Source organism: Juglans regia, chromosome 5 (genome assembly GCF_001411555.2).
Source record: "Juglans regia cultivar Chandler chromosome 5, Walnut 2.0, whole genome shotgun sequence".
Lineage (NCBI taxonomy): Eukaryota > Viridiplantae > Streptophyta > Magnoliopsida > Fagales > Juglandaceae > Juglans > Juglans regia.
The window spans coordinates 4,570,134-4,585,315 of NC_049905.1; the positions used below are offsets into that span (position 1 = coordinate 4,570,134).

Here is a 15,182-nt window from a genome sequence, read left to right on the forward strand (position 1 = left end):
TACTTACGACTACTTTATAATTATTTTATAATTTCATATTAAATGAATGGTAATTTTATAAAATTAAAATTTATTATAATGAAGTGACATGAAGCTTCCATATATTGACTGATTAAGATTGTAAATTTGTAACATGCAGCTTCCATATAATCTTAAAGCATCTCTTTCGGCCTTGCACCCTAGTGAGCGGAATACATATGCTGAACTTGAAGTTGCAAACAAGTGTCTTGAGGAGAGCTATTGTACTATCAGGAAGATATTATCATTTATGGCCTTGTAAATTACCCATTATATGTTAAGTACTTAAGTTGTTAAGTTTTAGATTATAATTTGTAATTTGTAATAACTTTTGGATTTTTTTTTTTTGGGTTTTTAGTTTTTTATATAGAATAGTTTTTTTTTTTTTTTTTTTATCATTGTATTTTTCAAGATCAAGCTTTTTTTAATAGTTTTAGCTAAAAAAAATGTACAAAATTTGAAGTAGGCCGAAAAAAATTGAAATTGGGCAAAAAAAAAATCAGATTTAGATGGGCTGAATGGCCCATTTTAGGCATGTCCAGACCGACTGGATTGATCCTAGACCAGACCGGACCGAAATGGACCGGACCCGACCGGTCCTATATGTGACTCGGTCTGGTCTAGGGTGGACAATTCTTGGACTGAATAGGTCAGATCCGGTCCACAAAATGGCCCAAGACCGGACCGGACCGGACCGAACCGAACTCGCCCCTAGGAATGACGCCGTTTTGGATGGAACTTAGGGTTCCATCACTTTCTCCTTTGCGCCATGCACTGTTGTTCTTCTTCCTTTTTCTTCTTTCTTCTTCTTCTACCTTATGGTTTCTTACTCTCCTAACAAATTGCCGAAACCTTTTCCTCCTTCAATCAGATCATTGCCAAGTATTGCAACTCGTGCCATTGCCACCACCTCATTTCCTCCACCTTTCCTTCACCTTTTGGCAGCTTTGTGTCATTCGATGGAGGCTCCTAAGACTTGCTGTCAAGCTGCCACTCCTCACGGCCACCACCACCTTCCACCGTGAGCAGCTCCGTGTTGACTGGTAGTGAGTTTCGAGTTGTGTTGTCCAGCTGCCGTGCCACACGTCCGCTGCATGTCTTCTTCTTCTCCACGACTTGTACTACCCTTTTTGCTTTTCTTCTACCTGTGCGACACACAGCTCCTCAAATCGCCATACTTGGTGTATTTATAGTTTGCGGGTTCCTCAATTTAATTCTTCCGAGTTCCTCATCCTCTTTCTCTCATTTAAGCTGTTTGCATCTTTTGGTGTTTTGAGTTTTGTTCTATAATTTTTGTTGGTGAATTTCACTCAGTTTCTTGGTGAAATTACTGGCTTGTAGTGAGTTGAGTTTTCCATCCACTTGTAATTTAGCCAACCCGTAGGTGGCGAAGCTCTTTTTGGGCACTGAACCGTCGTGTGCCGCCACCTTGAACAACGCCCATTTTGCACGATCTTCAATAATTTTCCGTTTTCTTGTGTGTAATTTTGCAACGCGACTCAAGTGATTTAAATTGGCATTATAACTGTTATTTAATTGTAAACTGTTGGTTTGTTAGAAATTGGGTTTTGGACCGTTGAAGTGTTGAGTTGTAATTGTAGTTGGTGTTGGTGTTGGGCCGAATTAGAGGACGGGATTACCAGTGTAATTGGTTGTAAACTATATTTTTTGTAATTATTGTGAATTTATAAATGAGCAATTTAATATGTATTCTAATAAACTGTTGAAATATATATTTATCGTTTCTAATAAATTGTATTGTGAAGTCACGTTGTCTGTTTAGAATTGTGACTGAATATGTGGGAGTGTGTGTATCACGACCCCATGTCGAGATGAGACATCTCGGTGGAGCTCCTTTGGCCACTCAGGAGCTTAACAGACTAACGCGACGTCCTCTGAGTTGTTGCAGGGCGACAACGGGAACGGACGAGACGATAACGCTCTCGTACCTATTCCATGACCTTTTGACTAGCGAGGTTAGATGATGCTTGGCCATGTACGCACTGAGCATGAAACTGGGCATCGCTCGTTACGAAATCTCATGCACGAACGTTACCCGTAGTATGACAATGAGAGCCAAGGTGTGCGGACGATCCATAGGGGAGACTGTGATGCATGCATAATTTTATAATAATGGTTACAATTGGGCCAAAAATGGAATTTTTGGCATGAGTTATTAAAAATGTATTTTTGGGAAAAAGAATGTGATTTTATTTTCTGCATATTTGTCCGTATGAGGACGTGTGATTATATAAATGTGTTTTAAATCTCTTGGATGTTGTTTTGATTTATTACTTGCTGAGATGTCATAATCTCATTGTGGTATTTTACCCTATGGTTCCGTCTTATGGTGCCGTAAAGTCTGACGCAGAGTCTGAATATGAAATTGAGGGATCAGCTCCGCCGGAGGTTTGAGTTGCTGATATGTTGATAAGCGTTATGAGATTTGTTTCTCTTATGTTATTTCTTGTCTGTAAGTATCTGTCAGATGACTATATAAATATTGTATCAATATTTTACTATTTTTGAACAATTCTGGTACCTAATAAAAAAAGACATTTTTATTTTTCCGTTGCGAATATTATTTTGTACATTTATTGTATGTTGTACATACTCTGAGCATTGGTCGTTGGGGTGCGTGATCCGTGTGGTCATCATTTCGATGTCACCAACTCTACAAAAATAACACGTGGAGGTCGAGGGCGCCACAATTGGATTGTAAAATTATTTTTATTATGAAATAAATCACATGAACTTGTTTCAAATTGTGAGTTTATGTAATTTTTTTTTATATCTATAACACTTCTCGTATCGTGGTTAAATTTCCCACAATGTAACTCACTATAACCAGAAAAACTATTACTCATTAGAAAGTGGTTTCAAAGTAGTAATTTAAGTTACTAGGTATTATATTGTTAAAACCCCAGTCAAACAATTTTAATGATAAAAGAGTGATCGAAACCTTACTTTCACATAATTATTAGATAATAATAAAAAATTTAAATAAAGTTTACAAATTAATATTATTTAATGAGTATGTGTTTTTTTATGTGTTTTTTTTGTTATTTTATATATATATATTTTAACAATTTTAAATATTAAAAAAATCACAACATCATTAAAAAATAGTTCCTTAATCACGAAGTAAAATAAAAAATTATAAAAAAATGATTTTTTTTATTTTATTTCATGATTAAAGAAGTATTTTTTAATAATTTTTTTTTTTACTTTTTGATTAAAAAAGTATTTTTTTAATGATGTTCTAAATTTATTTTATTTTTTAAAAATATTTAAAAGTGTTAAAAAATTTATGTAAATAATAACTTTAAAAAAATACATAAAAAAACACATGTTAAAACTAACGGAAGCCCCAAGCGGTGGCCCTAGTATTGTTCAAAAATAAATTTTACAATTCAAATATATAATATAAAATCACATCAATTTATAATTTTTTTTAATGAAAATCTATTTGAGGATAGATATTTTCCTTATTATTATATGTAATTATATATCTGGTAGGCATGTATAATAATAAATAATTGGAGAAATTAAGTTGTTATTATTATTTTTATTCATTATAGATAATGAAGAATTTTATGCATCAATAATTATTTATTTTCATATTATATATTTATAATTTTTTTTATAGGATATGAAGATATTTTTCATATAAGACGTAAAATGTAAAATAATAAATAGTAATTAAAGGGATGAATTTTTTATCGATAATTACTTAAAAAAAACAAAAACAAAAAACAAAACTTTATCTGCACATTATTCCGTATCTGAACCTCATTCTATCCGTCCAGTCTGTATTTTGTTTAAAAAAATAAAAAATAAAAATAAAATACTAAACAGTAATACCCACTGCATAATTTATGAAGGAATTCAAACACCTAATCTCTCTCTCTCAATGTCCCCTATAAATACTCACCTCGGCCGCCGAATCGTTTCTCCGTTTCCTACCATTGGGGGGGTGTGGGGTCTTTCTGCCGAGAGAACTCCTTCAAGAAAGCAGAGAGAGAGAGAGAGAGAGACTCCTCTCGTCCATAATCAAACCCCCAAGAATTGAAGATCTGAATTAACTTTGTACTCTGATAGGATCACACGTACAGAAACACAGAGAAAGAAAGAGAGAGAGAGAGAGATACAGACACTTCGATTTGATTGTATCTCTCTTTTCCTTTATTTTCTTTTCTTTTTCTGCTGTTTTTTCTTTCCATCTGTGGGAATAAGATCTTCTCGTCATTCTCCTTGCGCAATGTCTGCATCCTGCCCACCACTGTCATAAAAGAAACCCTCAGATTTCCTTTCTTGTTTCTCTCCTTTTTTTCCCGGGAGTTTTTCTTCTTCTCCAACATTAAAATCACTTAATTTTAATTCTAGAACGCCTGGTTTTAAATGATTGGTATTTTTTTTTTATCTTGCGTTTGGGATATTGAAGTTAGGGTTTTCTTTTTCTTTTTCTTTTTTCCTCTTCTTCTTGTATGTGGGTATTGTGCTTGACATTTTTGGTGGTTGGACTTTCTAGGGTTTGGTTACATCTTCAGTGGGAGAAAACCTAATTCTGTTCATTTTAATAAAATATTATTAGGCATACCGGCGGAGGATTAGAGATTGTATATACAAGGACTTATATTGTACAGCTTGGTTTCAATTGTTGCTGGAAGCGGGAAGTGTGGGTTCAGTGGCTTTTATTCTGAGTTTGAACATTGAATCTGCAAGATTGGATATTGGGGATTGCGTCTGAACACAAACCAATAGATGCCTTGAGTTATATATTCTTCATGGTTTTGAGGAACTGTGAATTCATCTCTATTTCAAGGTCGTGGTTAGTGTTGCATTTGTTATATATAGGTTATCAATCTTTAGTTAGGAAATGCTCCTGATACTGGTTTTTGCTGATGGGCAGGTGATTGTATTTTATTGGCCTAGTGGGAAAGACAGGTCGACTGATTGGGAATTGCTAAATTTGTCGACAAAGCCGTTCGAGTGGACGGATCTTGATCGAATATAATCTGGCTAGAGACAGTTGAGCTGATTCAGTATTTATTACAGTGGAGTTTTGGGCTTTTGAGTCTAGCGGTTACTTTTGTCTTGGCGGTTTGATTACTTAGTGGAGTCAGAGAAGTTCTATTGTTATAGAGGACAGAAACATATTTTTGGTCTGCAACGGTGATTTTGAAGGGTCAAGAAAGAGCTTTTTTGAGCTGGAAATGAGTGCAGGGTCATGTTGCATGGACAGGAGCCTAGTTTCTGCTTCGTTCCGTTGTTTGAAAAACAGTCCTGGAAGCTAGGAGAAGCATTTTTTGCTGGCAAAAGTATACTATATTTTGGTTTCAAGGATCGCGTGCAATGTCTCGCTGCTTTCCATTTCCACCTCCAGGATATGAAAAGAGGGCTAGAATTGATGATACAGACCTACTAACGAAGGTTTATATATCATCTTTTCTATTAACTGCCGTTGTTAGCTTGAGTTAGGTTCATTCCTCCTTGGCTCTTGCTTATATGGCTTTTATGCGTTCATGTCTGTATTGAATTGTATGATGGTATCAATACGCTTTGACACAGGAAACTTTGAATCTTTTACCAGTATGTATAGTGGAGGAAGTTTTAGAGGGATTATGGAAATACATAAAAAATTTCTGAAGACCAACTTGGAATCTGACTGGTTTAGGAAGAACAATCCTGCTTGGTTAAGCATAAACTAAAGGGTAACTTCAAGATCTTACAAATGTATCCATCTTCTTCGGAGATATGCTACCGTTGCAACATATTTAGGACCACATTTCACCAGACAATGTTTGGAAGTCCTCGTGTGTTCCATATAGGCTGGCCATCAGTGTACATACCATTTTTTCTAACTCTTGCTTACTAATGGCTTCTCTGATGTCTATTCCTCCTTCCTGGACTGCATTATATGTTGTAACTTCGAAGTGTTTGAAGTGCTCTTCTCGATTGGAAAACAGGAAAACAAGTGTGCTGGGGCAGGATCTGTATAGTTAATATGAATAGGCATAGCCCAAGCACACAAGATGGTATGCAAAAGGTAACACCTATTTAGGAAGAATGTATAGTTAGACATGCATCCAGCACTCATGTCTAGATAGGATAGACCAAAACATATGTTTACATCGCGATGAGTTCCCTACAGCCATGTCTGACCCCACTTTGTAATATGGTTGGGAAAAGGGTTGGGTTAAAGGTCAGGAGAAACTTATAAAATTGCTCGATGATTTTCTTAAGTTTTCGTTGTCTTTACAGGCTTGTTCAAGGAAAGGTGGACGAGACAGGAGAACTTTGAATATACCTAACTTCAGCTTCTAAGAGTCTCATTTGGTATCTATCTCACAAGTATTGAGATCAGATCTACTGGTGTCCATTTTTTAAAGGGAGAAGAATTTGCAAAAGATATAATGATAAAACTTTATAATTGTTCATTCAAGGCTTTCTTGTCAGTGAAAATCTGAACAACTTAACAAGATAAAGACTGGGGATGGACTTAAAAGGTACAGAACAGACTCAAACTTTGATACCATAAATCTTAAAATTTGCCAGAATACATAGGAATGCGGAATTTCAAGATGGAACCCCATAGTTCATGCATAGGCCACTGGCTCAAGGAGAAAAAAAGACCACTGAAAGTTTGAGCATATGGCATCATCTTAGAACTGAAGTAGATTTGAAAATCTTTAATATGTTCATCAGGTTGTTTTTTATTCTTCCATTAATGTTAGGTTATCGTGAACGTACTAGTTAATTCGAAATTTGATGGCAATGACCAACATCATTATATTTGCTAAATATTTTTTTTATGTACTAAGAGCATTATTTTGTGTGTCAATATTACCTGAAGTCTTGACATATAGATATCCCCTCTCCCGGCCTACCACACACGTGTTTATATTGAGAACTGTTTGACATCCTAACTAGGATAGCTGGTTTACATTAGTACTTGGGGGAATGCCTGCGATTAATATTAATGATGATCTGCATAGCACTGGTCTCCATTGTTCATCATAGTTCTTTGTAGACTTAAAAAGCTTTGAAAATAATTTCAAGTATACTTATTATATAGGTTGGGAGCTCAGTTGATAGCATTTCCCTACTTATCATATGTTGATCGATCACATGATAGCTCATGTTTGTGCCTGCAATGGGTTGTTCCTACAGAAAGCACGAGATAAACCAGCTTTGTCCAGCTTTTAGCCTTTTCTTCTTCCTGTTCTTCAATAAAATGAAATTAAGTAGAGAAAGGAAAGTGATTGGGAGCATCGTGCATTTCTTTTATAGGACAAAAATGGGTAAAGGCAAAGTAATGGCTATTACTTACATTTCATGGAAAGACATCCACAATGCAAGCATTATTGACAAATTTCATGTTGTGACAGAAATAGATATTTTTTCTTTGTTATCTGCAATCAGATTCTTGTTTTTAATGGTTTAATAATTCTTATGTTCTACTTGGATGGCTCTTTACCTATCCTTGTTGGTTTTGTATAATTTTCCTTTTTGCTCTAGTTTTTTACCTAATTGGATTTTTATTTTAGGAGAAGCGCAAGGAGAAAAAGCATAAAAAGGATAAGAAGGGCAGCAGAAAGAGAGAAGGTAAAGAGAAGGACAATGAGAAAAATAAAGAAAAACATAGTGACAAGAAAGACCAAAAGCAAAAGCACAAAGACAAGTACAGGGATAGAGATAAAGTGAAAAACCTGACTTCAGATGAGAAGAGTGTCTCAGGGCAACCAGAGAGCTATAGAGGAGAGAGGCCTGCTCACAATCTGCCGAATGGTGAGATTAAACATGTGCAGGAGTTGGCCAGGAGAATCAAGGATGAAGAAAGAGCAACCGAAAATCAAATGGTTCAGAAGATTACTGTTACAGGCCAAAGGAAATCTGAATTTCCGAGCAGGGTGGTGGAGGGCAATGTTGCCCATTGGGACGAAGGAAAAGGGAAAACTAAGGAAGAGAAAGAAAATGGCTGGAAGGCCAATGGACAAAGAAACCATGTTGATACAAAAAGTTTGGAGAATGGAATTGATGAAAACTTGTCTGTTCTGTATCACAGGAAAGTTGAAGGGATTGCGAAGCCAATGGAGAAGAATGTTGAGAAGTTAAAGGATGGGAAAGAGAAGAACAAGCACAAGAAAAGTAAGGTTGATAAACCTAGGGATAAAGATCGAGAAAAGAAAAGCAAATCAAAGGATAAGAACAGGGCAAAAGAAAAGAAAAGGGAGGAGAAAGTGAAGGAGATAAGTGAACAGAGTAAACAGCTGCCTAAATTGGAAGACAGCGACTCCCTCGATTCATGCAATGCTAAGCCATCAGACCTTCCAGGAATGATGGGGAAGAGTTCTTTTGGTGAGGGAAATCTTGGAAAACGTAAGGAGTTTGTCAAAAATGGGCTTACACTTGGTGAGTCCTGTCCCATATACAATTGTCACACTGCAGGACTTCTATTTTGTCTGGTGATTAGAACTACAAATTTGTCCCCCCAATAATGATAACAGAGGCTTTATAGTACTTACATGGTCCCGTAAACACCCATTATTTGTGGGCTACTGGCGGTATATGTTTCTAATCCTTTAAAAGAGAATCTTTTTATCTAAAACTTGGTCTCCAAGTTACTAGTGTTTGGTTTTGAGCCGCTGGTCAGATAGCATAGTCACATATTTTTAATCTTTTTTAATTTTAATTTTTTTTTTTTTTTTCCGGTTGATCTTTTCTGGGAGATAAATTCTTTTGGTTCTAGATTTTAGTTTCTTACTCTTTTAAGTTTTTCACAGACAATGGTATTCGGCCTCAAAAGTTGCTGAGACCCGTCTGCTCCTCTCATCCTGTCCTGGAAAATGGAAGGAAGTTGGAACCATGCCAAACTACCAGTCAGGTAACATGTGAGAGGCAGGGGGGTACCAATAATCTTCTTCTGGACATCAAGGAGCACAAGAGTAATGGTTTGGTAGAGCTGCAAAGACCTAATGCATGTTCAGCGAGGTCTTCATCTGCCCTAAAAGTCTATGAGAATGGTGAAGCATCTACAAAACCACCTTTGGTTGGGACACAAAGACCAAATGCATGTTCAATAAGCCCATCTCCTCCTGTACAAGTTCTTAATAATGGTGGAGCACCTACAAAATCACCACATTCGGACTCCAAGTACCTGATTCAGATACTTTCTATACCGAAAATGGAAGAGTGGTCTGATATTGGTGACCAGGAATGGCTGTTTGGCGGCAATTGTCTACAATCAGAGAAACCAAAGGCAGGCTCTCTTAGAGGCTCTCTTCAGGTCGAAGAGGCACATGTGTGGGCAGAAGCTTTGCAGATGGGGTCTGCTGATGTTTATGCTCTGCCATATGTCATTCCATATTAATCGATGTTGGTTGAATATGACTTGGACTTTGATCGCCCCTTAGTGAGGCTCCTACTCCAAAGGGCTCTCTGCGGATGTGTTATAGCATATGGGTTCTGGTATTCATTGGTATATATATGCATATTGTTGTGATATTTATTGCATCAAGTAAATGGTCTCCTGATTTTTTCAACACTAACAGTTTTTGTTGTATTTTTTCAGCTTGTGCTTGCTTATGAGAACTGCCTTCAGATTTCTTTTGGACGAGACGTCACCCAAGTGTGCTGGGGAGAGGAATATGTCAATATGAAATGCTTCTATGAAAGTTTTGTTACCTTAGAGTTTGGAAATTTAATACAAGTGCGAATTGCAAGGTTACCATGGCTCTCTATCTCTCTCCCTCGTATCTATATCGGGATTTCTTTGTAATTGTTGCACTTCTATTTAAGATATAGGGTGAAAGAAAATAGGCAATTTTGGTCATTTGAGAATTTTCTTGCAGTTATACAAACAATATTGGCAATTTAGGTAACTATCAATACACAGTAACGGAGACAAATTACACCGAGGAAATGAAAAGGGAAAAAATAAATAAAATCCTAACATGTTATGGCGTTGCTTACTCAAACACTAGGGATTGCCAGCCTGGTTTGTTTTGTGAGATGAGGTGAGATGAGTTGAGATGAAAGTTGAAAGTTGAATAAAATATTATTAGAATATATGTTTTTAATATTATTTTTATTTTGAGATTTAAAAAAGTTAAATTATTTTTTGTTTCGACCATTTGCTGACAAATAGAGTATAGCTTGAAATTGGTTGTGTATTCTGTTTCTCTGGCGGTAACATCGCACACTTCATGCCCCCTCCATTTTTGGGCTTAACGCTTAGGTGGAGAAATATAATAATGGAATCATTGCCATTATTTCATTCCCATGCTTCAAAATGAGCCTTACATGCAAACTGAGGCAATAGTTTTTTTTCACATCAGTAATGTGTTTGATGTCTCAATAAATATGCTTGGAAATAGAGTTTTTCTTGTCTAATGAGTTGAATCGTTCCAGGGTTCTTCCTGAAAGGAATTCTACAAAATATTTATAATGGGAACAAGGACTTGAATTGCCCTTGATAATTATCTTCTGAAGGGTCTATGAAAAGAACTTTAATGTGGAAAAATACAATAAAATTGAAGTGTCAATTCTCTCAACCAACACAACTTAAGAAAGACGGTTTGTCTTCAAGTCTTTTAGAAGATCCATCACAACTTATCAGTGTCATGCCCGCACCACTGCAATTGCAAAAACCACCCAGAACGGCAAATGAATGACAGGACCTAGAGACCCCAAAAAAACAAAAAAGGCATTTGAGAAGTTAGAATCATCATTCTTCAGTAGTTGAACTGTTTGGAATACTCTGCAAAAACATAGCCCTCGCAGCAGGATCAGTCGAAAATTGACCCAATACGGCGATTGTAGCTGTACTACTTCCAAATTTCTCAATCCCCCTAGAGATCATACAGGTATGGTTAGCCTCGACAACTACCATTACATCTCCGCCAAACAGTGATGAAACAGTCTCTGCAATCTGCCTGGTTAGTCTTTCCTGTACTTGGAGCTTGAAACCATAAAAATGTACTATTGACTGTAACAGGGATTTTCCAATGGGATTGAATCCTTCAGTGCCAAAGTATCCTATATGCACGACACCATGAAAAGGAAGTAAATGATGTTCACACTGAGACCAGAACGACAAATTCAGCTCAGAATGGATCTGTTTTTCACACCGGGTGACTTCCCCATTAGTTTTTAGGAATTCTGTCTTCCCACAAACAAAGGCATTCAGCTTCATCTCCAATTTACTATTTTGGAAGTTCATCAGCCACTTCACAAAACGACAAGGAGTTGCTAAAAGCTCTTTCCTCGATGGGTCCTCACCCAGAGACCTCAAAATCGAAGCTACTGCAGTAACCATACCTGGATTGGCTGGTCCATTGCTGGAGGAAGTTTTCTCGCCTGAGGAAGATTGGGATGGGCACCAACATTGATCGTTTGATTCTCTTCTATGGGCTTTCTCCCCATCTATGCCTCTAAATTTCAAAAGACCCAAAAAATCACCCCAAGATTCTGCATTTTCATTTTCAAATAACCCTGAGCCTGAACAGACCTGAAGCTTTACCCATCCTTGGTGATTGGAATCGAGAAAAACAGATTCCAAGTTAGGGAAATGGATGTGAAAACATTGGAGAATGACAGCAACACCTGCCGGTTTGATAGCATGATGCAAAGCTGAACAAACTTCGTCTGCTAGACGCTGTGGGTCTTGAAGTCGTTTCGCAAATACATCAGCTACTCGGGAAAGCTTACTTAAGCCTACAACTCGTTGACCAGAAGGGACATAACCCACATGACACCTCACCTGGAATGGAAGCAAGCACAATTCACAGTATGAGAAGAGGTCAAGATCTCGAACAATCACAAGTCCACCCACACCTCCAGCATGACCAACTCCACCATCCAGACCAGCTTCAGGGAATAAAGCACCCTGGACAATTTCTTTCACCTTTTGTCTATAACCTAAAAACAGTTACAAAGATGTAATATTAAGGAATAGAATTAGAAATAAATCGCTCACCCTGCAATTCATCTTAATTTTATATGAAACAAGGACAAAGCTAGTATGAATCCTGCGTGGTCCACAGCCCCCCAAAAGCCCTTATGTTCATAGAATGAGTATCCCTTCATTGCTAGCGTCAGAAAGGTGATTAAGGAAAGGTACATCGGCTTGAAGAGAAGTCAAAATACAAGCATGTAACAATTTTTAAGCGGAAATAGCATCTACCAGATAAATAATACAAGTGGCCTAGAAATGACAATATTATACATTTCCTTGCCCAAACAATAAAGTATGAGCATTCTAGGCTGGCATGCACCAAAGAAATAATAAGCACCTTGTAGCAATCCAGTTAATTCCATTCTGTTGGGAAGAAGTCGTGAAGTAAAGCTGAATAGAGGGGCAAGAAATAATATGAATTTTTGGGTGGGATAATGTGGTAGAATACGGTATAACTTTCTTCTTTAATAAGTAATAAAATTCTTATTTAAAAATATCATACACGATTAGTGGATGAGGGAACATAGAATTGACCCCAATTTGATTGGAATTAGGTTTAGTTGAGTTGAGTTGAGTCGCCTATATGAAAATCTGTAAAGGATTTTTGAGGTAAAAAAATCCGTAAAAAAACCTGTAAGAGCATAGAGTCATAGACTCCTATCACCATTTCCCAAAGTCAACATTTTTCAGTAACAGACAGACAAAGACAGCAATCATTTAGGTATCAACAAGCGTTTAAATTATTAGTGTTGAAGATGCTAATCGTTAACAATCTATGATTATTATACACAAGCCTCCCAACTACACTAATCCGAAGAAACTAAACTAAGACAAGCCTGTCTAAATCAGCCCAACAACAAAACTGACAACTAAACCTATTCATATAGTTCATTACACGGGATAATACGTCAAAATGAGAAGATCCAAGAGAAATAAAACAGGGAAAATAAAATTATCTTTCCTACTGGAATTAATTAATTATCAGTTGTGAATATAGACACGGTTAAACAATGTGAAGGCAAAAGAAAAAAAGCACCTCTAGTTCCTTCTCGAAGGGCCTTGGCGACGCGAAGAGGGGTCTTCTTGATACCTTCTCTATCAACATCCTCCCCTAAACCCCGCAACAAAATTTTTACAGCGTCCTTAATGGCTAGAGTCTCTGGCTCTTCTTCAAATCCCAGCTCAATACAACCCGGTTTCACTTCATTCTCAAGTTCCACATCGAAGTGTCCCTGATCCAAAGCGCCCATTGATAGACCACAAATAACACAAACCCAGATACCAAATTTCAACAAACGAACTGAAATATATCTTCCCGGTAATCAATAGCCGGCAATGAACCAGGAAGAAAATTCAAAACCGGATGCACCCGGATGAAGAACAAAAGCGAAACTAAAAAGGGTCACAAAACACCAAAAGGAGACGTATAAATCAATCAAAAATTTGAATTTGGGGCACCAAGAATATAAATCAAACCCGCAAAAAAAAAAAAAAAAAAAACCAAAACCCAATAAAGAACCAATAAGAATACTCAAAATGTAAGCCTATCCGTATAAAAAAATTCAAAACGTAGCAGACATCTGGATTCGAATTACCACTTCAAGTTGCTACCCGTATAAAATAACTCCAATAAATAAAGAATACCCAAAACCTAAGAAAGATGTTGGGGGGGGGGGGGGGGGGGTTGTGATGATACAAGTTGCAACAGAGAAGAGAAACGTAGGGTTGCCGTTGATCGTTGGAATGTGTGGATTCTTAGATTTCTCTCATCGAGATGCGGCCCCACCTACACCCACAAGAACATTTGCTGTGTTTTGTTACTTTGTACGGGAGCGCAGGATCAGGGTCGACTACGCAAAATTGCTTTCGCTTTCCTTATTTTCTTCTGGTTCCGCTCTGATCTCAGACGTGGGTTGGCTGTTTGGATTTGGACGCAGAGGAAAAGGGCAAATTGTGGTGGGACCCAACTACCGAGAAAAGCAGTAGGGATGAGAATAGTACCGTCCACCCAAACCCACCCGCACCAAGGGGAAGACGATGCGGAATAAGGAATATTATATATTTTACTTCGTACAATAGCTATTGCCCGCACGTCTCACGTTGTACAGGAGAGTGACGTATTTTTAAGTATTTTGTAAATAATAATAAATAATAATAATAAATAATAATAATAAAATAATAAATAATAATAAGATATTTAAAATTATTTAAAAGTAACAAACTAGAAATAAATCGATTCGATTCGATTCCACCGTCGGAGGCTTTTTGTTCCTTGGTAGGAATAGCCAACTTGCCTTTATTGCTTATTGCTTGGTTTTTTATACTGTGCAAGTCTTTGCATCCTACGAATCACAGGCAGGCAAGGAGATAGGGATAAACTTGTTCTAAATACTTACAACAACAAATCAACAATGCAGCAAAAATAAAGAATTTTAACAAAAAAAGGCACATATCAGATACAATGGCGATGGCATGAGCGAGCTTCGTCGCCACCGCAGCAACTGGGGATGGTACAATGGCGCGATCACCTCCATCTTCAACTCCTCGAGCACCCCTTCCATCCCCCTGACGGCTCATCAGACGACGTCGTTTGATGGTTAATGTTCCCACTCCCCATCCTTCTAACATGTAAATCTTCCATTCGCTAGCTGCAACTGTCGGTATTCCAGTCAGGCTCAAGATGTGTGGCTGTAGAGCCCATCTTTCTGTTTAAAATCCATAAAACTAAAGAGCATAAAAAGAAAGAAAGAAAGAAAGAAAGAAATAATTGTGGTTGTTGTTTCGGTGAATCGGTATCCTTAGTTGGTGCAAGAAACGGCGGACAGCGTGATCAGGTTCATACATGCATGGTATGGTTAGGAAAGAGAAAATATATTTACAATACTAAATCGTGTTATCGTCACGTAATTATTTTAAAAATTATAAATAAAATATGAAATTTATATAAAAAAATTAATTTTTTAATAATAGACTCTATTCTTTTTTAAAATGATTATGCACTTTACAGTTATAAGTAAAATTATTCGTTAGAAAAAGAAGATGAGTCTCTCGTGTAGTCAAACTCTCACATAAAATATAATAATAATTTAAATTTTTATTTATTTTAAAAAATAAAAATTATACTAAAAATATATATTTTAACAATATAATTTTTAAATTTATTTCATTTCATCTCATTTTATCTATGTAACCAGCTTAAAAAATT

General features: G+C 36.7%; 2 protein-coding genes across 5 annotated transcripts; one reads left to right on the forward strand and one right to left on the reverse strand.

The window, feature by feature from the left end:
- Positions 1 to 3,937: 3,937 nt before the first annotated feature.
- On the forward strand, positions 3,938 to 9,963 carry LOC109012610 (AP-3 complex subunit delta-1-like). Of its 4 annotated transcripts, XM_018994327.2 has the most exons (6): positions 3,938 to 4,187; positions 4,613 to 4,843; positions 4,931 to 5,451; positions 7,569 to 8,433; positions 8,805 to 9,499; positions 9,593 to 9,961. In XM_018994327.2, exons 3-5 carry the CDS (start codon positions 5,374 to 5,376, stop codon positions 9,389 to 9,391), a joined length of 1,530 nt encoding a protein of 509 aa, XP_018849872.2. In that variant the 5' UTR covers positions 3,938 to 4,187; positions 4,613 to 4,843; positions 4,931 to 5,373; the 3' UTR covers positions 9,392 to 9,499; positions 9,593 to 9,961. The 4 variants fall into 4 exon arrangements, with proteins under 4 accessions (XP_018849872.2, XP_018849873.2, XP_018849871.2 ...); XM_018994328.2 differs by having other exon boundaries at positions 3,938 to 4,843; positions 8,805 to 9,489; positions 9,593 to 9,963; XM_018994326.2 differs by having other exon boundaries at positions 3,938 to 4,849.
- Positions 9,964 to 10,559: 596 nt separating this feature from the next.
- Positions 10,560 to 14,002, reverse strand: LOC109012611 (GTP cyclohydrolase 1-like). The gene is made up of 2 exons (XM_018994329.2): positions 13,014 to 14,002; positions 10,560 to 11,940 (listed from the first exon to the last, which is right to left on the reverse strand). The coding sequence occupies exons 1-2, from the start codon at positions 13,225 to 13,227 to the stop codon at positions 10,748 to 10,750; spliced, it is 1,407 nt and encodes a 468-aa protein (XP_018849874.1). The 5' UTR covers positions 13,228 to 14,002; the 3' UTR covers positions 10,560 to 10,747.
- Between the last annotated feature and the right edge of the window lie 1,180 nt (positions 14,003 to 15,182).